Here is a 23,696-nt window from a genome sequence, read left to right on the forward strand (position 1 = left end):
TTACACTATCAGAGGTGGGTTACATACCTCCACACAGTGTGTGTGGGTGCTGATGATGAAGACTTGTCCACCTGATGAAGCCCAGAGGTGCTCCTCCACAGCCAGCATGGACTTGACTGGGAGGACTCCCAGCTTCAGCACCGTGGGCTTGTCACAGCTCCACAAACCATCTGTAGTAACAGACACAACACTGACAGCTCAGTATTGGACTAGACAGAACTCATGATATAATGTGATTTACAACATGCAGTTTATATGCCAACAAAGAATGCATGTCTGGTCAGGATCAAATCTCTAATGCAAACTTCAGTAAATTGCATACAGTAGGATGAGACACTGACTAAGACAAAGCAACATACCAAGTAGAACAGTACTGTACATCTTTTTAAAATGAGAAATAGCTTTGTTACAGCCTTTGCACTGGTATTATTGCATTCTTCTGTACAATGTAAACCTCTAGCAATTTTCCTGTAATTGTTAAAGAAGAATGGTTTGTGTGGAAGATATTGTGGTAGTGTAAATGTCATCTGTAAAGGTCATCTGCATTTATAACTCTGCTATTACTGGTGGAGTGGCCATTGATGGTTTTCACAGCCTTCACTATGAATATAGATGGGCTATGAGGCATTAGTCAGAGCTGAGCTCTGTCCCACACACACCTCCTACACACTCTGTTCTACATGTGCTGGCACCTACAGTGCCAGCTCTGCAGCAATCCAACACCCCATGCAGTGACTTTATACATATCAACACATTAGATTTCTGCAACAGTTACATCCACTTGTTTAGATGTAAATTACTTTGGTCATAAAATGGGAGGAAATGTAGGTTTATTGGAAAGAAATACGTTGTGCATTTGATATATTTTGCACACCAAGATGGGAATGTGCATAACAGTATACGATGGCATTTATACTTACAAGTTCAGTTAGGTTAAGTTGAGGAATCAGCCTGGCACACTTTAATCCAAAGAGTGCTTTGTTTTGGGGTTTTTTCCCCTTTCCTTCTTTTCTTCTACTGTGTTATTTTCTACATGTCTTAAAACAATAATGTTGATTGTATTAGATTTGTATATGCACTAATTATCTTTATTTTGCAGATGTATATTCACCGATTACACACATATTTATATATTCACTAATGATTTATGCATACTGGATTCCACTCTCAATAAAATGTTAAAAACTAACTCACAGTTATGTACTAGCGCACAGGTTTATACTAGAAGGGCCCAGTGTTCAATATGAAGTTCATTTCCTCCAGATACCACATTCCCTTAGCTAATCTAGGCCAGGAAGTGAATGAGGCCTCACCAATAGTGTTTGTTTAAGAGGAGGCACAAAGGCGGCTATTGAAGGGAGAGGTGCCACGCAGGGAGAGATGTTCTTTCAGAGGTACAGTAATGACTGGGGAAGTAGGTGTAATCTCCAAACTAAAGGAGCTAGGTGGGATTAGCATTCCAGCAATGCACTGTGTATATTATTGTAATAATCACACTGTGTAGGTGTATGTGCATGAAAAGAAGAGAAAAGGAAAAAGGAGAGGAGCAGTGGAGGAAAAGCAAAAAGAAAAAAAAGACAGGACTGCCAACTTGCAGTCTTATGTAAGTCTTCACTGCTGAGGTGAGTCTGCCCACATCTCTCACTTCTTAAACTGCAGCATTCTTTCATGTCAGTGCAACAAACTTTTCATCATAACGTGCGTGTGTGCAAACAAGCATATAAACCTGACAGTGAGAGCTGATTAAACAAGCCTCTTATTTCTTATTGTGACATGATGTACAATACTCGTAAGAGGAAAAAGTAAGTGATACAGGATGGCAGAATGGAGCACAATAGAGTTTATGTTCTGTCTGCCTGGCTATGACGTGCGACCTTTGCCGAATCATTGCCTCCCTCCATCTCTCGCACAGTCTGTCACAGAGGAAAAAAAGCAAGCATGGCAGAATGAGGCTGACTGGCCAGCTTCAGACACACTGCATGTACTGCAGAGAAGCATTTCCAAGCAGGATAACTCAGCACCGAAGGCTTTAAAGACAAAGAAACTTTGCTGTTTGTTCCAATAGTTTTTGATGTCTCGTCACTATTCACTGTCCCCTTTGATCAGCTGACAGTTCATCAAAGAATATATGCTGATCATTTCTCCTAGTTCTGCCTGCTTGCTCTTTACAATGTAAACCATGGGTCTGCTTTAAATGTTAATGGCCAAAGCCAGTCACTGTGGCAAAGTACTTGTGTGGCATTACATCGGTGATGCAGGGAACAGTTTCCCTAACAAATTATGCAGGATGAGTCATCATTTTAGCATCAAGCATCATGTTCCAGTGACGGTGACAAGAGCTGTTGATGGGAAAAAATCATACAAACCAGACTGAAAATATCCAGGACCAGGATTTCCTTCTGGGAGTTAATTTGACACACTTGTGGTGATGAATGATGAAAAGCTATTGCAACTGTTGGCACATTCAGTTACACCAAAGGCTGGCGTTCACTGCAACTAATTGTCTAACAATTAGTGAGCGGAGAATGAAGGGGGGAAATATGTGACATGTGCATCAAAACAAGGTATAATGAATAGCCTAAAAAACATTCCTGAACAGTTGCATATGGATGGTATGTTTTTTCCAAACCAGGCAAAATGTAGCTTGACTGAGGGAGGAGCAAGAATATTTTCCCCTCTGTGTTTCTGTCCCCAGGCCATCATCCATATTCCTCCTGTCTCTGTTTCTATTTCTCTCTTTCTAGATAGACCAGTTTAACAGAACAGAAATAGTTTCTTAGAGGCCAGAAATCAGATTTGAATCACATGAAGAAATGCAGCGAAATGAATACGTGTGACTGCGGTTAATAAAACAAGCCTCTAGCAACTGTGGCATCAGAAGATAGTGATACGCATACTTATATTTGAAAGCCAAGAATCGCAAGGATTCTGTTTACTCGTGTTCTGAAATATGTGTTTATCTTTACCCAATTTACATGAGATGGTGAAAAAGCAGACAAAAGAAGAGAAAAAACAAAGAGGCACAGACAGAGGGAAGCTCAGAGACCCTCTGTTTGCACTGCTATGAAAGCCAGTATGAGATGGAACAAAACACAGAATGTGAAAGACTGTGAGAAGAGTGTGCAACCTAGATCATTTCCTCTTTCCCTGTGCTCGTTTGGGAGGGAAGAGATTAAATAGGTCAGTGCACATTGGCTTCTCCTAGACAACCGAGCAAACGGAAACAGCACCTCAACACAGAGCAGAGGAGATCCCCTGACCCCGAGCTACAGAGCGAGCCTCTGACTTACTAACGGCAACCAAGTGACTAAGGGAAAGAAAATAGCAGTTGGACCGATGGACTGCAAAACAACAACATCTCTGAGCGCGCTCTACCAGGAAAAACCTTTTTCATTCAGTGCCAAATGTTTTTGTAGACTAGGAAGTCACCACATGACATCATACAGCAATTTTTAAACCACATATTATTATCATCATATATAATCTATAGTTATCTCTCCAGTTCCAACACTTAATAGAGGAAGCTGGGCCACGCTTTGTATGAGCCCAGTTTGTTATAGACGAACAGGTAGCCACGCCAATTTATCATCAAAAACTTAAAGGAATAGATTAAATTTGATGTCTATAATTGGTAAAAGTCATGTTGCTAGTTGCTTTTAGTAAGTAAGGTTGGCTGTTGGCAGAAAGATCTGTAGATCTGTAGAGGGAAGTTGCTAAATCTAACAACAAAGTCATCAAGTCAGTAACAGAGCTCTTATTCATGTACATGGCTAATTATGGTTAAGGTTACCAAATTCAGGGCTAGTGCAGACTAAATATTTGAGAAAACACTGTTAGCCTGCACAGTTTAAAAACCAAATCTAATTAACCCAATGAATGCATTTCTGTTTTGCACAATAACAGTGATTTAACCTCATGATTGCCCCAATTATAGTCATTTAAGAGCATCAACAAACAGTACAAAGGTAGAATTCTGAGAATATAACAAAAAGAGACACACATATTTTACAAGCCCCTCCCCTCCTGAAACACATACCTTGTGATCTGGAGTAGATCGCCACAGAGCCGCTGACCAGGCCGGCGTACAGACAGTGTTTCTTATAGACCAGGCTGGTGACGGTGGATTTGTCTGGGGTGAAGAAATGCTGCAGGCGTACTTTTTTGGACCGCTGGCTACTTTTGTACACAATGATGCTAAATAGGACGAGAGATTATTAAATTGGAAATTAGAACTTCACATAATACAGAGTGCTACTTTTATATGCACTCCTATCTGCATGTTATCAAACAACATTTAGCAGTAGAGACAGGTAAAAAGAATAATGACTTTAGTCATTACAATATTGTCATAACAGTGTGAATCATTTGACACTATGTATAATATCTGCAAGTTTTAAATTAAAGTCTATTATACTTTTCTGATGCCAATTCAATTTAAATGAATATACAGTATTTTGTAGCTGCAACAAGTGAAATGTGTGATGGTTGACTTCTCAACAGAGGAAAATTGTGCACTGCATTCACTGACTTCCTACAATTAATACAATGATTTTTGACAACTTGTAAGAGAACATGCAGGCATTTTGCATGCAGTACGTATCGATGCACACAGCAATGGCACTAATGAATGCTACACTGCATTTTGGTCTACTGAGATTAGTGTAGCTGGACGGATACCGTCATTATATGATCTGATATTTATGGATGAAATAATTAGAAGACTGTCTCCCTTTAAAAAGTAACATATTGCATGGCGTGGGTACACTGTATGTAACCATCTGTACCTGCCCTCCTCCATGCCCAGACAGACAGTGGGCGTATCGCTGGCCTTCGCTGGAGGGACGTTGTTATTTTCAGGGACCTTCTCGCCATTCTCCTGGGGTACTTCAGCGGGGACGTAGGTCATGCAGAGGATACGGGACTCCACATTGAAACACTCTGTCACCTTAGGGTTGCAGTTCTGCATGGCCACTATAGCTATCTGGCCCATTTGGTTGGTACAACTTGCAACCTGAACAGAGTTAAGAAACCTTAGTGTTCTGTGGATATTTTAATTAATTGATGTAGATTTATTGTTATTTATTCTGTGTATAAATTAAATAGCACAGTTAAGACACTATTAAGATACCCAGCCAAGAAAGCAGACTATGAAAGTAAGAAAGCAAAAAAGCTGAGCCCTCAAGACATTACTTATGAGAAGAGAAATGTTCCTAACAGTAACAGTGTTAAGTATAATTACATAAGTGCACATCAAAATCATGTCAAAACTGTATACAAAAAACTATAAAACAATATTTAACTCCTGAGACATTCAATTATGCTAAAACAACTAACATCTAACTATTTTAATTCTCCTATTTCAGTTCAACATAATTTAGCAGCAGTTTATATATTACCTCACTATGAAAATAACCCGCTAGAGTGGTGTTTATATCTTTAACAGTTACAAGGTTTTCCCTAATGGTCAAACACTGCATTAGCAGAGATTACCATGGTTATCACTGTCACTGTTTATTTTGAGAAAAAACTCAAGTACTCAGGCATTAACTTTCAAACCCTGATTATCTTTCTCAAGGAGAAATTGGGCATTTTAATAAATAACCAACAGAAACTTAACATCTGGGAGCTACACAGCTCTGCTAAGAAAGTATAATGAAAAACAGTTCTCTAAGGCTCACTTACAAAAAAGTGGTTAAGCTTAAATACTGTTGCTCCTAAAAATAAAACGGACATATTGGACTCTAGATGCTTAGAGACACCTGATAGATACTTTTTTTGTGTAACTGCTGAAATACAATCCAACACAGTACTTCTTGTCTGAAGGATGCAAGGAAAATGTCTCACCCAGACACAGCCGTGGCCCACGATGGGGGTGTCTGCTGTGCTCTCCGTGTTGATGTGGGGTTCTGGGTTATGAACAGCGCACTCCACCTGCCACAGAATAGGAGGTAATCGGAGAAGGTTATAAAAGAAATAGGTCAGATGAGTACTCGGATTAAGCCATTATGATGGATTTCACAGAGTACATAAAACACATCTCTAGTGACCTATTAGTTTTTTATTAGTGTGAAGACTAGAATCGTAAAAATCTCTATGAGTATTGGAGCCTTTTTTTTTTTGAGCATATTTTGGCCGTAGTTGATTGGCTGAGACTGATACCAGCCAAGACGTAGTGTACATGCGGTTAATTGAACCAGGTGTGACAAAGGAAAGAGACGCCGCAGAGAAACAGTTTTTCAACCGCATGCTTCTTATTTTGTTGATTATCTTTTATTAACGTTTTGTTGTTTTGATACTTTGAATTGGTATGAATAATTTTCTTTAACTCACTTACTTTGATTTGAACTTGACGTATGGATACACATTTACACAACATATTCAAACATCCATTCACCTCATCTGTACAAAGAGAGGCCTACAAGCAAAATTATTTGACGGTAAAAAGATAAATATGCGTGTTGGAAGTCTATGGCGTCTGACCGGCTTTAGTTGAAAGCAACGTCGAAAGCCAGAACAATGAGGTTCAGTCCTCCTGAAATAACCAGCCCAAATGAACTAATCAGCCCCAATGTCCTTTGACACAAGTTTTCTACTTTATCTCCGTTTTGACCAACAGTTCCAGGCACTTTGGAACCAGAAGAACTAATCTCAGGAACTAAACTTGGGACTAAGAGTCCCTGTTGTGCAATCCTGTTTGTGTTTCCACCGCATCTGAGGCAGCAGGTAGACCATGCAAATTAGACCCATGAGGAACAACGATCATCCCTGCAAATACCGCCCAGAAGTCTCTGTACTTTTGCAAAGTACTATAACACTGGGGAAAGTTCCTGCTGTGGAAACTCAGCTTTTGCTAGTCAACAGGTATGGAGGAGGGGACAGTCAGAGAGAAAGAGTACACATTACTGTCACATTCCTAGCATCCAAGAAGTCCGCTCAAATCTATGATGAGACATTTTTACTCAGACCAACAGACTACTGCTGAGTGGCAGTAATGTAATCTAATGTGGGTGTATATTCTTAAAAGCACGTGGCCCGTACGGGGATCGAACCCGCGACCTTGGCGTTATTAGCACCACGCTCTAACCAACTGAGCTAACCGGCCCCACACTTACACATCAGAGCTGTTTTTTGTTGACTCAGTTGATTAGTCAATGCTGACTAGCCAACTGAAAATTGTATCTGAAGTCAAACTATCCTACAAATTCACGAGGACAAACCCAGTATAAATCCTAAAAAATACAAATGTATACAAACTACATTTTCATTGTGATCATTTTCTCAGTGGAGTGATCAGTGGAGAAAGGATATCTCTTTTATAATGAGAGCAGAGTGGTGTAATACGAAGCAAGATTAGTGGGTTAGTGAGGTATGTTGAGCCTTAAACCGGGGAAACTTATACTGCAAACTTAACTTGGTCTGGAGCAGGTTATATTCTGAGTTTCGGCTTACATAAGCAATAAAAGTGCCGACCTTTCACTACCACCTGATTTGCTGCCAAGTCTGTTTAACACTGTTGGTACAGCAGCTCAGTGTTTCCCCTATAATAGTACAGGCCTGGCAGGCTACCAGGCCAACAAGAACCCCCACCAGGCCAAAAGATATTTTTTCTAAATGCCAAAATAATGCCAAATATCCATTCATTCACAAACCAATAGCATTTGGGAGCCTCTGAGCAGTGCTGTTAGAATTAGTACATTAACCCAGATTACATTGGCCATGTGTCAGTTTAATGAGAACCCAATGTCTTTTTAAAACACACTGAATACAATTGCATATATTATATCTGACATAACACTGTCAGAATTAGTACATTAACCCAAGTTAAACTGGCCATGTGTCAGTTTGATGAGAACCCAGCGTCTTAAAACACACGTGGCCCGTACGGGGATCGAACCCGCGACCTTGGCGTTATTAGCACCACGCTCTAACCAACTGAGCTAACCGGCCCCACATTTACATATAAGAGCTGTTTTTTGTTGACTCAGTTGATTAGTCAATGCCAACTAACTGAAAATTGTATCTAAAGTCAAACTACCCTCTAAGTTCACCAGATGGACACAAGGCCAAACCAAGTATAAATCCTAAAAAATACAAATATATATAAACTACATTTTCATTGTGATCGTTTTCTACCCAGTCCATGGTTTTCAGCCAAAATAAATAAACATTTGAATACACAAAAACTGCTGGTTCTGATTTGTTTGTTTACATGTTTTTCATTGGAGAAATGATATCTCTTTCATATACAGAGCTGACCACTGAACACAATTACATATGTTATATTTGACATAACATTGTCAGAATTAGTACATTAACCCAAGTTAAACTGGCCATGTGTCAGTTTGATGAGAACCTAATGTCTTAAAACACACGTGGCCCGTACGGGGATCGAACCCGCGACCTTGGCGTTATTAGCACCACGCTCTAACCAACTGAGCTAACCGGCCCTGTATGTACACAACAGAGCTACTTTTTTGGCGTCTGTGTTGTATGACAGGGAAGAACGTGGCATTTGTGAGACTTACTGGTGGTCACACACACCCACCCACACTCAGACAGTTGATTTGAGGTAACACTCACACAAACCAATTAAAACAAACAACTATTTATCTTGTGCTCATTCCTCTCTGCAGAGACAAAAAAATGAAATAAGAACTTTTTGGTCTGTTTTATGCTATTAGAGTGAACTTGAAGTGGAATAGACAACGGTAAGGTTTAGGAAAGGATTATTGGTGACGTAAATACGCATAGATGAATGAGGAGGTTACATGTTTAATCTGAACCCAACATTTCAAGCCCCCCAAAAAAGTCGACACACACACAGAAACATTTGATATTGTTGTCTGCAATTTGCTTGTTTCCTTGTTTATCAGTGGGGAAAGGATGCTTGCTCAAGTCCTCTGACCTTTCACATCAGCAGTAAATCATTTGCAGTGATAGCATCCCATATGTTAAGTCCCACTCAGTTAGTACGACTCAAGTCAAGTGTTACCACTATGATCACCACTTAAAACTCTCTCTAAAAGCTCCATGGACCGTACGGGGATTGAACCCACGACCTTGGTGTTATTAGCACCACTCTCTAACCAACTGAGCTAACCCGCCAAAAAAACAATCACATGAACTAGTTTTTGCAGCCGTTGATCAATGCTGGCAGACATGGATTAGTGTAGTATGACATACAGTGTATTTTTCCTGGAGTGAAGGCCTGTTGGTTGAGTATATGTCTGTTGTTAGGCACATTGTAATTGTATCTAAGCTCAGGTAGTACTTATAACAGTGAACTAGAGGTGGAATAGACCAGTGTTTCCCCTATAATAGTACAGGCCTGGCAGGTTGCCAGGTCAAAAAATATTTTTTAAATGGCAAAAATAACGCCAAATATCCATTCAATTGGAAATCAATAGCGTTTGGGAGCCTCTGAGCAGCGCCGTTTCGAAACGCCAGTCAACATCTGTGTCGTTGCCTGGGAAAATGCAGGTAGCGTAGCTCCTTTTAAGGAATAGGGAAGTACATAAGCGAGTGAGTGGTTAAACGAGAGAGTGAGCGTCAGAAAAGTGACGGTGAATGTGAGCAGAGCAGAGGTTAGCAGTAAAAGGCTGTATTCAGACCAAATCAGGCATTGCGGCCTTTAGCCGCAGGATCGAGTGGAGGTGTGTGGGCATGTGGGCGTGTTTATTTGACCTCCGGAACATAACTGATGTGAAACAATCAGATAATAACTTTTTTTATCTGATTCATCGACATTCTCGCTACCAGCACTCCCTCTCTTCATTCACTCTCTAGCTCGATTGATCACTGCTGCTCTCTCTCTCTCACACTTTCTCTCTCTCGCTGGTGCTCTCTCTCTCTTTCTCTCGTCTTTTTAACAATACAGACTACAGTGTGTCAGTTAATAAATGCTGCAGCTTGCGGGTTAGTCCCCAAGTTAGCAACAATGGGTTAGCCTAACCTAATGAAACTAAACAAAGAAATAGAGAACAGAGAAATGTGTGGCTGCTAATCAAAGGAGAAAAGATATCTCTTCTATATCCATGAGCTGATCACTGAACACAATTGCATCTATTATATCTGACATAACATTGTCAGAATTAGTACATTAACCCAAGTTAAACTGGCCATGTGTCAGTTTGATGAGAACCTAATGTCTTAAAACACACGTGGCCCGTACGGGGATCGAACCCGCGACCTTGGCGTTATTAGCACCACGCTCTAACCAACTGAGCTAACCGGCCCTGTGTACACAAAACAGAGCTATTTTTTGCAGCCACTAAGTGTAGAACTTTTTGGTCTGTCTTTCACTACTAGAGTGAACTTGAAGTGGAATAGACAACGGCAAGGTTTAGGAAAGGATTATTGGTGACGTAAATACGCATAGATGAATGAGGAGGTTACATGTTTACATAGTGTAATCTGAACCCAACATTTCAAGCCCCCAAAAAAGTCGACACACACACAGAAACATTTGATATTGTTGTCTGCAATTTGCTTGTTTATCAGTGGGGAAAGGATGCTTGCTCAAGTCCTCTGACCTTTCACATCAGCAGCAAATCATTTGCAGTGATAGCATCTCATTTGTTAAGTCCCACTCAGTTAGTACGACTCAAGTCAAGTGTTACCACTGCGATCACCGCTCAAACTCTCTCTAAAAGCTCCATGGCCTGTACGGGGATCGAACCCGCGACCTTGGCGTTATTAGCACCACGCTCTAACCAACTGAGCTAACCGGCCATACATACGTCGATACGAACGAGTTTTTGCAGCAGTTGACCAATGCTGGCAGACATGGACTGGTGTAGTATGACATACAGTGTATTTTTCTTGGAGTGAAGGCCTGTTGGTTGAGTACATGTCTGTTGTTAGGCACATTGCAACTGTATCCATGCTCAGGCAGCCCTTATTACAGTGAACTAGAGGTGGAATAGACAATGGTAAGGTTTAGAATTGGATTTTGGGTAATGGAAGAATCAACAGGTCACATGCTTACATAGTATAGTCTAACTCCAGTCCACAAATCAGCATCATTTAATGGTGTTAAGCCAACAAAAAAACAAACTCGCGACCTTGGCGTTATTAGCACCACGCTCTAACCAACTGAGCTAACTGGCCCCACATTTACACATAAGAGCTGTTTTTTGTTGACTCAGTTGATTAGTCAATGCTGACTAACTAACTGAAAATTGTATCTAAAGTCAAACTAACCTCTAAGTTCACCAGATGGACACAAGGCCAAACCAAGTATAAATTCTAAAAAATACAAATGTATATAAACTACATTTTCATTGTGATCATTTTCTACCCAGTCCATGGTTTCCAGCCAAAATAAATAAACATTTGAATACATAGAAACATTAGAAATTGCTGGTTGTGCATTGCTTGTTTACATGTTTATCAGAGGAGAAAGGATATCTCTTTTATATGCAGAGCAGACCACTGAACACAATTGCATATATTATATCTGACATAACATTGTCAGAATTAGTACATTAACCCAAGTTAAACTGGCCATGTGTCAGTTTGATGAGAACCTAATGTCTTAAAACACATGTGGCCCGTACGGGGATCGAACCCGCGACCTTGGCGTTATTAGCACCACGCTCTAACCAACTGAGCTAACCCGCCCTGCATGAGCACAACAGAGGTATTTTTTGCACCCACTAAGTGTAGTATGACAGGGAAGAATGTGGCATTTGTGAGACTCACCAGTGGTCACACACATACACAAAAAATGTACACTCAGACAGTTGATTTGAGGTAACACACTCACACACAAACAAACTAAACCAAACAACTATTTATCTTGTGCTTATTCCTATCTGTACAGACGAAAAATGAAAGAAGAGCGTTTTGGTCTGTCTTTCACTATTAGAGTGAACTTGAAGTGGAATAGACAACGGCAAGGTTTAGGAAAGGATTATTGGTGACGTAAATACGCATAGATGAATGAGGAGGTTACATGTTTACATAGTGTAATCTGAACCCAACATTTCAAGCCCCCAAAAAAGTCGACACACACACACAGAAACATTTGATATTGCTGCCCGCAATTTGCTTGTTTCCTTGTTTATAAGTGGGGAAAGGATGCTTGCTCAAGTCCTCTGACCTTTCACATCAGCAGCAAATCATTTGCAGTGATAGCATCTCATATGTTAAGTCCCACTCAGTTAGTACGACTCAAGTCAAGTGTTACCACTGCAATCACCGCTCAAACTCTCTCTAAAAGCTCCATGGCCTGTACGGGGATCGAACCCGCGACCTTGGCGTTATTAGCACCACGCTCTAACCAACTGAGCTAACCGGCCCCACATTTACATATAAGAGCTGTTTTTTGCTGACTCAATTGATAAGTCAATGCCGACTAACTAACTGAAAATTGTATCTAAAGTCAAACTACCCTCTAAGTTCACCAGATGGACACGAGGCCAAACCAAGTATAAATCCTAAAAAATACAAATATATATATAAACTACATTTTCATTGTGATCATTTTCTACCCAGTCCATGGTTTTCAGCCAAAATAAATAAAAATTTGAATACATAAAAACTGCTAGCTCTGATTTGCTTGTTTAGATGTTTATCATTGGAGAAATGATATCTCTTTCATATACAGAGCTGACCACTGAACACAATTGCATATGTTATATCTGACATAACATTGTCAGAATTAGTACATTAACCCAAGTTAAACTGGCCATGTGTCAGTTTGATGAGAACCCAGCATCTTAAAACACACATGGCCCGTACGGGGATCGAACCCGCGACCTTGGCGTTATTAGCACCACGCTCTAACCAACTGAGCTAACCCGCCCTGCATGAGCACAACAGAGGTATTTTTTGCACCCACTAAGTGTAGTATGACAGGGAAGAATGTGGCATTTGTGAGACTTACTGGTGGTCACACACACACACACACACACACACACACACACACACACACACACTAAAATAGGTACACTCAGACAGTTGATTTGAGGTAACACACTCACACACAAACTAATTAAACCAAACAACTATTTATCTTGTGCTCATTCCTATCTGTACAGACGAAAAATGAAAGAAGGAATTTTTGGTCTGTCTTTCGCTATTAGAGTGAACTTGAAGTGGAATAGACAACGGCAAGGTTTAGGAAAGGATTATTGGTGACGTAAATACGCATAGATGAATGAGGAGGTTACATGTTTACATAGTGTAATCTGAGCCCAACATTTCAAGCCCCCAAAAAAGTCGACACACACACACAGAAACATTTGATATTGCTGCCCGCAATTTGCTTGTTTCCTTGTTTATAAGTGGGGAAAGGATGCTTGCTCAAGTCCTCTGACCTTTCACATCAGCAGCAAATCATTTGCAGTGATAGCATCTCATATGTTAAGTCCCACTCAGTTAGTACGACTCAAGTCAAGTGTTACCACTGCAATCACCGCTCAAACTCTCTCTAAAAGCTCCATGGCCTGTACGGGGATCGAACCCGCGACCTTGGCGTTATTAGCACCACGCTCTAACCAACTGAGCTAACCGGCCCCACATTTACATATAAGAGCTGTTTTTTGCTGACTCAATTGATAAGTCAATGCCGACTAACTAACTGAAAATTGTATCTAAAGTCAAACTACCCTCTAAGTTCACCAGATGGACACGAGGCCAAACCAAGTATAAATCCTAAAAAATACAAATATATATATAAACTACATTTTCATTGTGATCATTTTCTACCCAGTCCATGGTTTTCAGCCAAAATAAATAAAAATTTGAATACATAAAAACTGCTAGCTCTGATTTGCTTGTTTAGATGTTTATCATTGGAGAAATGATATCTCTTTCATATACAGAGCTGACCACTGAACACAATTGCATATGTTATATCTGACATAACATTGTCAGAATTAGTACATTAACCCAAGTTAAACTGGCCATGTGTCAGTTTGATGAGAACCCAGCATCTTAAAACACACATGGCCCGTACGGGGATCGAACCCGCGACCTTGGCGTTATTAGCACCACGCTCTAACCAACTGAGCTAACCGGCCCTGCATGAGCACAACAGAGGTATTTTTTGCACCCACTAAGTGTAGTATGACAGGGAAGAATGTGGCATTTGTGAGACTTACTGGTGGTCACACACACACACACACACACACACACACACACACACACACTAAAATAGGTACACTCAGACAGTTGATTTGAGGTAACACACTCACACACAAACTAATTAAACCAAACAACTATTTATCTTGTGCTCATTCCTATCTGTACAGACGAAAAATGAAAGAAGGAATTTTTGGTCTGTCTTTCGCTATTAGAGTGAACTTGAAGTGGAATAGACAATGGCAAGGTTTAGGAAAGGATTATTGGTGACGTAAATACGCATAGATGAATGAGGAGGTTACATGTTTACATAGTGTAATCTGAACCCAACATTTCAAGCCCCCAAAAAAGTCGACACACACAGAAACATTTGATATTGTTGTCTGCAATTTGCTTGTTTATAAGTGGGGAAAGGATGCTTGCTCAAGTCCTCTGACCTTTCACATCAGCAGCAAATCATTTGCAGTGATAGCATCTCATTTGTTAAGTCCCACTCAGTTAGTACGACTCAAGTCAAGTGTTACCACTGCGATCACTGCTCAAACTCTCTCTAAAAGCTCCATGGCCCGTACGGGGATCGAACCCGCGACCTTGGCGTTATTAGCACCACGCTCTAACCAACTGAGCTAACCGGCCATACATACATCAATAAGAACGAGTTTTTGCAGCAGTTGACCAATGCTGGCAGACATGGACTGGTGTAGTATGACATACAGTGTATTTTTCCTGGAGTGAAGGCCTGTTGGTTGAGTACATGTCTGTTGTTAGGCAAACTGTAACTGTATCCATGCTCAGGCAGTCCTTATTACAGTGAACTAGAGGTGGAATAGACAATGGTAAGGTTTAGAATTGGATTCTGGGTGATGGATGAATCAACAGGTCACATGCTTACATAGTATAGTCTAACTCCAGTCCACAAATCAGCATCATTTAATGGTGTTAAGCCAACAAAAAAACAAACTCGCGACCTTGGCACCACGCTCTAACCAACTGAGCTAACCAGCCCCACATTTACACATAAGAGCTGTTTTTTGTTGACTCAGTTGATTAGTCAATGCTGACTAACTAGCTGAAAATTGTATCTAAAATCAAACTAACCTCTAAATTCACCAGAAATTCACCAAGGCCAAACTCAGTATAAATCCTAAAAAATACAAATGTATATAAACTACATTTTCATTGTGATTGTCTTCTACCAAGTCCATGGTTTCCAGCCAAAGTAAATAAACATTTGAATACATAGAAACATTAGAAATTGCTGGTTGTGCTTCGCTTGTTTACATGTTTATCAGAGGAGAAAGGATACACTGAATACAATTGCATATATTATATTTGACATAACATTGTCAGAATTAGTACATTAACCCAAGTTAAACTGGCCATGTGTCAGTTTGATGAGAACCCAGCGTCTTAAAACACACGTGGCCCGTACGGGGATCGAACCCGCGACCTTGGCGTTATTAGCACCACGCTCTAACCAACTGAGCTAACCGGCCATACACACATTCATAAGAACAAGTTTTTGCAGCAGTTGATCAATGCTGGCAGACATGGAATAGTGTAGTATGACATACAGAAAAGAATGTGAATTTTGGAGATAGAGGAGACACTCATTTTATTTAAGATAACATTTCTACTGATAAATGTATTTTTCCTGGAGTGACGGCCTGTTGGTTCAGTATATGTCTGTTGTAACTGCCATTGTAACTGATACACTGTAACTGTATCCAAACTCAGGCAGTCCTTATTACAGTGAATTACAGTGGAATACATAATGGTTAAGTTTAGAATTGGATTCTGGGTGATGGATGGATGAACAGCTCACATGCTTACATGTACATGTGGTTCTTGAGAAATAATAAGCAATCCGTCTGTTCCGAACAGGCACATTTTGAACAGGCACTGCACTAGTAAGTTAAATTGGTCAACTGTCAGCGCTATAATGTTGACATAAACTCTCTAAAAACTCCACAGCATGTATGAACTCAGAACTCTGAGAATTTGCCTTCAGTTAAGAAAGGTTTAGGAACAGGTCAAGTCTCACCTTGAACTCCTGCAGTTTTGACATGACCACAGGCATTTGTCGAAGCAAGAGTGGGTGTTTCTGCTTTTTGATCTGATTCCCATCATCCTCTGCAAAGAACCAGCCCTGCAGGTTGTCCTCCTCTGTTATAGAGCACACACACACACACAGTAAATACCACTTGAATCAATAATGTACAGTATGCTGTTTTTTTTTTTTTAAACCGGAAGTGATCTGTTTGTCAGAACAAGAGACTCCAGAGGTAACTTTGTAAATCTCAAACAACAGTGAATTGGTTAATCACGAGCAATGTTTTCCACAGATAGATATATCGACAATGAGTTGTTACAAACAACGATCATACTGTACAAATGCAGGCATGCGCACACAATCAACATGAACAATAATTGTGCAGCTGAGACAGTGCAAGTCTATAGCCAAGCAGTGAACTGTACCTAGAGCCAGCTTGGCCATCTGCAAGTTACTGATCCATGACTGTTTGATGGCTGGGTTGAGGGTATTGAACACTGCACTGAAGTAAGTGGGTTTACCCGACCTGCCAATAGAGAGAACAGAAAAATACACTAATGATGAGAAAGTTAAAAGAAGATTCCTACCTTGGATATTGTTGTATCTCAATTCTTAACTGCAGAATGCTGCACTTTTGATGACAGTAGACAAACCGTGTGCTGCCCTGTGCTTGTAGATCACAGCAAACCAAGAAACACAGGCAATTTCTGTTTATTATAAACACAAGACATAAACTCACTTCCTGAACACGGCTACAATTTAACACCAGTGTGTCACAGATAAGAATAGGCAATTTTGAAGAGTGATCTAAGCTAAATGTTTCAGTAATTCCTGTAGGAATCAACAATGACACTGGTTAAAGTTGAAAGTTAATTACTATATAAAAGTTGTTACATACAGTTTGGAAAATATCAAACTGCAGAATGAGTTATTTAACTAGTTGTGACATTTTTGGAAAAACATATGAGCCAAACATCAGAGATGTTTTTAACAAGATCTCATCATGCTGAATGATGAATGTACTGAATGATGTGTTGATGCTTTTGCAACCATAGGGACTGAACTAGCATTAGCATTTCTCTAAGCAGTCATGATAATGTTTGAATATTCTTGCATAGACACCAGTCGACTGATTAGAATGTTTTTAGATATCCAATCAAAGGAAAATAATCTGTCTGGGTTGAATCCCAGCCGAGGGGGCACAGAAGTCAATTCAGTGCTGACTGAGTAGACAGACTGTGGCAGAAATGCAGTCGCTGACAATTATCGCTTTTAGCAGCAGCTCATGTAGCAGCAGCTTGTGTGAGTGAGTGTTTGTGTGTGTGTGTGTGTGTGTGGTAGGGTGCACTCCTGTCAGTGTCTGTCCTGTCGGTGCACTCCAGTGTTGTGTTTTGTGTGTTTTGCGATCACGGGATCAGGGAAGGAATGACAGAGGCACAGCTGTGTTTCCAAACATACCCGTGGATAATCTTACCAGCTAAGTGCAGCAGTGATGAGAAATGAAATGAGGTATTAAAAGACAGGGAGAGAGAGAGAGACAGAGAGAGGGAGAGTGAGAATGTGAAAGAGAAAAAACAAGGTGCACCCTTGGGGCACCACGTGCAGACTATAATAGTGTGTGTGTAAATGTGTGACATGAGCATTTGTGTTCAGCAGCTGCAGTACTGGGTAGATTTTGCTTGCAAACACTGATGCACATTTCCTCCCTTGTGATTCATGCCTCAGAAAAGGGCTGGTGGAAAAACTTGTTTATCCAAATGTGCGCTAATATTCTCTCCTAAAGCTATAGTCATACAGGAAGCCTGGGAGAATGGAAGTAGAAAACAGGGTAAAAGCTGGAGGTGGAGGGCAAGGACGGAGATGGTGAAAATGTTGTGTGTGCTGCCTGAATGAAAGGCCAATGAAGCTAAAGAGGTGTGTATATATTGTACATAGGTGTAAAATACAGACTTGTCTTGTTTGCCAGGCAGCTGAAGCTGGATCCTACATCGGTCAGCTGCCCTGATCTCCTCCTCCTTCTTCAGAATTAGCCTCTGGAGACCCGATACCCAGTCCTGGGCCACCGTGGGGTTTACATTCTATATACACAAGGATAGTTGGAATGATGAGCATAAAAAATAGAGAGAAAGAGAGGTTCAGGGATCAGACAGAACAAAGAAGAGGAGAAGAGAGAAAATAACATTCACACATATATATAGAGAGCATTTCAATATCACTAAATCATAACTACATTCATGGCGAGACATTTAAGTAAAATACCATACTGTTGATACTGTCAGATATACTGTCATAATTAAATGCAATACAAAAGTCAGGCAACAAGTGCTACCAAATGCAGTCAAATCTAACTTTTTTTGCAAGAGAAAGCAATGTGGTCTTAATTTAACAACTCGCAAAACCTCGCAAAACTTTCAGGATATATCTATAGTTAGAATACTGTCAGTATCATTTTGGTAATGAAATTTATCGATGAGGGAAATGCTTGGCTGTGTGGATAACCTGCAGTGCCTCTTTCTTTCCTTTCCTCTTTCCATCAATCCCTCCCCCCTTTCCTCCTTCCCTGGGACACATGTCTCTCTGAGAGCTTCTCTGTTACTCTGCCTCCCTCACTGCTTCTGACAGACCTACCAGCACAGCACAAACACAGCTTCACACACTCATGCTGTGCTCTGCAACCTAAACCTCTATCCTAACAGCACAGACAAGCCTGTGTGTGTGTGTGTGTGTGTGTTGCCACATTATATGACAGGTTTGCATGGTGCAAATCAAGACATAAGAGACTCCAAGTCTCCCCTGTACAAATTGCCCACGTTGGCACATTCCACAGCTTAAACATTACATGCCTTCAAGACAACCCAGCCCTTACGGAAATCTGAGGATGGAGGTGTGTAAAAATCTTGAGATACAGTCTACGACAACTTTATGTAAAACTTTCAAGAATATTAACCATATGATATTTGAAAATACCATATATTTAGCCAAACAATATAATTAAACTGATATTATTATTCATAACAGAATTCAATTTATACATTTGCAAATAACAGTAATATTGCTTCTTTGCTTTGACTCCTTATCAATATCCTTTCACACATAATCAGCTGATGCTTTTGTGGTTGATTTTTATTTTTACATTCATTTTAAAGCAAAATCCCTTCAAATGGAAAGTGAATAACATAAATGTATTGAATTGAGTTGGTATAACTTGAACTCAGTGCTTGTGATCAGTGCAGTCATACAATACCTGGTAGTTGCCTTTGAGGCTGCTGATCATGCTGGCAATCTGGTTGACCAGGCTAAGGTCATGGATTAGATTTTGAAGATCTTGGTACAGTTGACCCGGGCCCATGTATAGCTTGTCTACACAGAAACACACAGGGGCAAAAAAAAAAAAGAAAAGAAAAGACAAAAACTTTATTGACTGTCCAAAACCCAACTTTAAGATTTGATGTTTGTTTTTTTTAATTACAAATCTTTAATTAACAAACTGATGCAGTTATATATATATAGAGTTATATCCCTGTTTTTAACTCATAAATTGCAGTGCTTACCATCCCCTATAAAAAGGGATGTCCTCATGTGTGGAAAAAAGGGTAAAGGCACACTAAACTGACAGGCAGCAAAGAAAGCTGAGACCTTAACAGCTGATGTTTCCAAATTCCCTGTACATTCAGTACAAAAAGCAGCCGAGAGTGAAGGCAGTCTGATGAGAGAAGCAGTTAAAATTGTACTAACAACGTCAAAGATCAATAAAGGGCAATCAGTCAAGTTCCCACAGGGAGCGGTGACAGCTCAGCAAACTTGGCCGTGGTTCTCACCCCTGTGTTTGTTCGCTCACAAAAGCTCTATTATCTAATGTTAGTGTTCAGAGGCCGCACAAATATGTTTATGCAGCATGTCAATATAAATATTTTTTTCTGTTCTTCACTTGTCCACCTATGTATGTATGTATGGTTGTAAGTATTTGCCTTTCATAATTTTTGCACTTGTCTTGTGCTCAACATATCAAATGCGATGATCCTACTGGATGTGATGTGATGAAAGTGGTTACTGTGCTGTTGTTCGGTATAAAAAAGGAAACAACGGCTCGCTTTGTGTGTAAACAAAGCACTGCTGCACAGAACAGGAGCGCAGAGCTCATCAAAAGGTCTGACAGCCCGCGAGTCTCTCCCACTCTCTCTCACTCACACATAAAATCATGAAGATAATCATGAAGAATAGCCTGTACAGAGCACAGGGGGAATGCTTGTCAGTTGGCCAAAATTTCCAACCGACAAATTATTGAGGTCATTTGATCCAATGGCTAAATTAATGAGTACAGTGCTGATAGATTTTAATTTGATAGACCCCCAACAACAACATCTCAGAGGATCAGATTTTATCCTGGGCACAACATCCTTTTCACCACATTGAGAGTGTATACCGGGGAACAAAGAGTTAAACTGCATCAGTCTCTGGCACAGAAATGCTTCGTGCTTCGTTTGCTTCTGCCATTCTGCTTTCTTTCCCTTTCCTTCTTTCTCCTCCTCTTCGTCTTCTTCTACAATAGCTACCAAGTCTGCCTGGTGCTCAAACTCCATGGCAACCCAGGCCAGTCCTCTACTGAAGGTCTTGCTGACTAGGCATTCGGGGGAGATTTTACCCTGTTTGTGCATTGCCAAACTTCGCAGCCGTAGGTGGTCTCTGAGAGAATGCCTCTAAAATGTCTCCCTCTGAGTTTGTGTACAAGAGGCTGCTCACAGACTGAGAAATTATTTGTCATCCTTACACATGCATGGGCACCCCTACAAATAAAAGCACAGGCAGGACACAGCAGGCCTACAGCAGTGTGTGTGGGTTTTGGGTTTCATTGACCCCCTGTTGTATTTCATTCATTTCACAGGATCAAACCATAGCCACCGGAATACATCAATAGGTTAACCATTAATAAGATCGAATGAGACATCAATTGTTGGAGTGTGTTATGTACTTTTGTCACTGTGTGTGTTCATCTGAACTAACTGCCTTGTGTAAAGGACCTGTATGCAATTTTCATGGCTCATCTGTCTACAGCAAAGGCTGAGACACAGGGGGTCGAATTCAGGTCAGGGCAGAAATGCTGAGTAGACGTCCCTTGCTTGGCCTGCGGTGTGTCATGTTAGAAGCAAGTGCAACTATGACAGTTCATTTACAGCCAGCATCACAGTATACTGTCATTTTAAAAGTCACTAAATAATACTGGCATTGTTGATAAACAGAAATGATTTGACTTTAAATCAAACAGGCAATATTGTGCTGCGCTAGCCTTGCAGTATATTACCAAAATAAAACAAACATAAAACAAAAGCTGAAATGTCATCATATAAATCCATATTGGTACAATATCCTTTGTTTTCAATATTATCAATAAACAATAGTATAAACCATAGGACTCAAGGAAGAACAGAATTCTACAATCACTAAAGTGACCGTTCCTATAGACTAGACTGCCACTGTGTAGCCCTGGTCCAACTCCTGAATGGCTCTTTGTGAGAGTGCCAAACACTACGGATTTTCTAACAAAACAGGCCCTGGGACAATCTTCAAAAGCAGGCCAGTAATCCCAGCAATTACAATATGTCAACAAATTACATATTGACTGTAAGAACAGCAGGAAAACATAACTTGAGATGAAAACTCTGCATGGTGGTCTGATTGCTATGCAGTCTAGAGAGGAGATGAACTGAGCAGAGAGACATGCAAAGAGGTGACATCATATGCTGGAGAGTCTTTTCATTGCCTTCTAGCAGGCTGGTCAATGAGCTGCTTTTTGCTGAACACAGTGGACTGAAAAAAGAATTGTTTCCACTTGTTAAATGTTCCTAGACCATGTACACATACACATTCCTAAAGGCACACACAGAATTGACGTTGGTTAAGGAATAACTACATCAGAATGGGGGAACTGATGTAATGTCAGTAAATTATTAGTGACTAAAACAGTGCATTAATTCAGTTCTGTAAAGTGAGTGTGAATTCCATTCATTGATACTTTTTTGATGCCCACAAGAAGAGCTGGAGCCAAATCATCCTCTGAAAATTAACTTCCAACACATCCAAATCAATTAAGTACTATTAATGAGAATAAACCAATACAATGAGACCCATATGGCCTTCCTCCAGGCTTGAAGGAAAGTGTCACATCAGGTTAAGAAAAGGCTGTGAACCTGCCTGTCAGTTACAGCCCTACCAGCACCCTACAGCCAGACCAGATGTTATGCAGGTCTGTCTTTGCCATCTGTTACATATACACTTATGCAATGGCTGGATAGTTCATATAATGTAGATTAGTGAAGTATCAGAGGCAGACAGGTGGCCTTGCAGGAGATGAGTGCAATGGTGAGCTCACCACATGTGGCTTAAGTGGAGGCAAAATGAAGAGAGTATAGTAAAAAGCAGATAAAGGAAAGAGTGAAATGTTGAAATGCAGTAGAATAGAAAAAAAGTGTGGGAGTGTGTGTAAGAGAGAAGGAGAGAGAGGGGGCGAGAGAGTGCAGTGTGTAATTCAGTGGTAGTAATTCCAGCCCACTACCATTGGCAACTGAAAGAGTGAGCCTTTCACCTCAGCTTGAGTACATATAACCTTTGACAGATCAGGGATAATACAGTATCAAAGCACTCAACCGGCCCAGCAATGCTGACCATTTGCTCGGCGCAAACACATACACATATACAAAAAAATCAAAGTCCTTGAATAAAAACTGCAGTCCTGCAACCAAAAAACCATAAAGTCTTGTTATGCCTCATGTTTGTCTGATCTGGGCCTTTTAAAGTGGCTGAGCAGCTGTCTGTGACAGGGAAGAACCCAGTGGAAAAACTGAAATCATTGGATGAGGCAGCCAGCAGACCAGAGGATTGCAGAAGGAAAAAATACGCACTCAGTGGCTAGATGTGCTGTGCAAGACTGATTGACCATTTTAGAAATGTCTTTAAATGTCCAGAATGAGACAAATATCTATTCATTCTCTATATATTATGTAGGAGACAAATAATTATTTTAGCTTATTAAAATTGTGTAGGTCTATAACTAGTTATGTTCAATCAGATCAGCACAAATAGAGATGTGTTTATCTTTAGCTCACTCCCACTAAGAATTTCATTAAGCAGTTATCAAGCACAAGCAGTTAACTGACCAGTAGTTGTTGGTTCTGGTCCCTGATCAACACTCAACTCCTTGGCACTCTCTAACCAACTCAGCTAAGTGAAATTTGTTACCTTTCTCTCAGACCTTTTGCCCTCAGTTTACATATAGAGGAGTAAAGGCACAGATAGACAGACAGGCAGACTGCTGATTCAAAATAACAGAAAGTGACACTGTGGTCCGTACTTGGCTTAGCGTTGATGACCACCTTCTCCCCAGAATGGGGTGCCTGGTAACGGGTGTTATCAGCCATGTCCTCGCTGGATCCGAACTCCAGCACTTCCACGAAGCTCAGAGGCACGCTCCACTTTAGAAGGAACCTCTGGTCGAGTGGAGCACTGCCACTGCCGCTCCCACTGCCATCCTGACATCTGGACGGAGCAGAAAGAGTTGAAG

The 23,696-nt window shown here is 40.5% G+C and overlaps 1 protein-coding gene and 12 non-coding genes across 14 annotated transcripts in view; all 13 read right to left on the bottom strand.

Annotated features, from left to right (window-relative positions):
- The window catches only part of arhgef10 (Rho guanine nucleotide exchange factor (GEF) 10), a 57,630-nt gene that overhangs the window by 10,344 nt on the left and 23,590 nt on the right, over nt 1–23,696 (bottom strand). For both annotated transcript variants that reach the window (XM_067614881.1, XM_067614879.1), the window contains 9 exons: nt 23,487–23,671; nt 19,386–19,501; nt 18,092–18,219; nt 16,567–16,667; nt 16,133–16,254; nt 5,845–5,931; nt 4,785–5,011; nt 4,037–4,194; nt 28–170 (listed from right to left, as the gene is read on the bottom strand). In XM_067614881.1, the coding sequence (XP_067470982.1) occupies nt 28–170; nt 4,037–4,194; nt 4,785–5,011; nt 5,845–5,931; nt 16,133–16,254; nt 16,567–16,667; nt 18,092–18,219; nt 19,386–19,501; nt 23,487–23,671 (1,267 nt within the window). The remainder of the gene's footprint in view (nt 1–27; nt 171–4,036; nt 4,195–4,784; nt 5,012–5,844; nt 5,932–16,132; nt 16,255–16,566; nt 16,668–18,091; nt 18,220–19,385; nt 19,502–23,486; nt 23,672–23,696) is intronic.
- Nucleotides 7,029–7,102, bottom strand: trnai-aau (transfer RNA isoleucine (anticodon AAU)). The gene has a single exon. It is a non-coding gene; the product is annotated as a tRNA-Ile (tRNA).
- On the bottom strand, nt 7,874–7,947 carry trnai-aau (transfer RNA isoleucine (anticodon AAU)). The gene has a single exon. It is a non-coding gene; the product is annotated as a tRNA-Ile (tRNA).
- Nucleotides 8,374–8,447, bottom strand: trnai-aau (transfer RNA isoleucine (anticodon AAU)). The gene has a single exon. It is a non-coding gene; the product is annotated as a tRNA-Ile (tRNA).
- Nucleotides 10,162–10,235, bottom strand: trnai-aau (transfer RNA isoleucine (anticodon AAU)). The gene has a single exon. It is a non-coding gene; the product is annotated as a tRNA-Ile (tRNA).
- Nucleotides 10,658–10,731, bottom strand: trnai-aau (transfer RNA isoleucine (anticodon AAU)). Its single transcript has one exon. It is a non-coding gene; the product is annotated as a tRNA-Ile (tRNA).
- Nucleotides 11,549–11,622, bottom strand: trnai-aau (transfer RNA isoleucine (anticodon AAU)). Its single transcript has one exon. It is a non-coding gene; the product is annotated as a tRNA-Ile (tRNA).
- trnai-aau (transfer RNA isoleucine (anticodon AAU)) lies at nt 12,229–12,302 on the bottom strand. Its single transcript has one exon. It is a non-coding gene; the product is annotated as a tRNA-Ile (tRNA).
- Nucleotides 12,735–12,808, bottom strand: trnai-aau (transfer RNA isoleucine (anticodon AAU)). Its single transcript has one exon. It is a non-coding gene; the product is annotated as a tRNA-Ile (tRNA).
- On the bottom strand, nt 13,448–13,521 carry trnai-aau (transfer RNA isoleucine (anticodon AAU)). Its single transcript has one exon. It is a non-coding gene; the product is annotated as a tRNA-Ile (tRNA).
- trnai-aau (transfer RNA isoleucine (anticodon AAU)) lies at nt 13,954–14,027 on the bottom strand. Its single transcript has one exon. It is a non-coding gene; the product is annotated as a tRNA-Ile (tRNA).
- On the bottom strand, nt 14,651–14,724 carry trnai-aau (transfer RNA isoleucine (anticodon AAU)). The gene has a single exon. It is a non-coding gene; the product is annotated as a tRNA-Ile (tRNA).
- trnai-aau (transfer RNA isoleucine (anticodon AAU)) lies at nt 15,511–15,584 on the bottom strand. Its single transcript has one exon. It is a non-coding gene; the product is annotated as a tRNA-Ile (tRNA).

This window comes from Thunnus thynnus, chromosome 16 (assembly GCF_963924715.1).
Source record: "Thunnus thynnus chromosome 16, fThuThy2.1, whole genome shotgun sequence".
Taxonomy (NCBI): domain Eukaryota; kingdom Metazoa; phylum Chordata; class Actinopteri; order Scombriformes; family Scombridae; genus Thunnus; species Thunnus thynnus.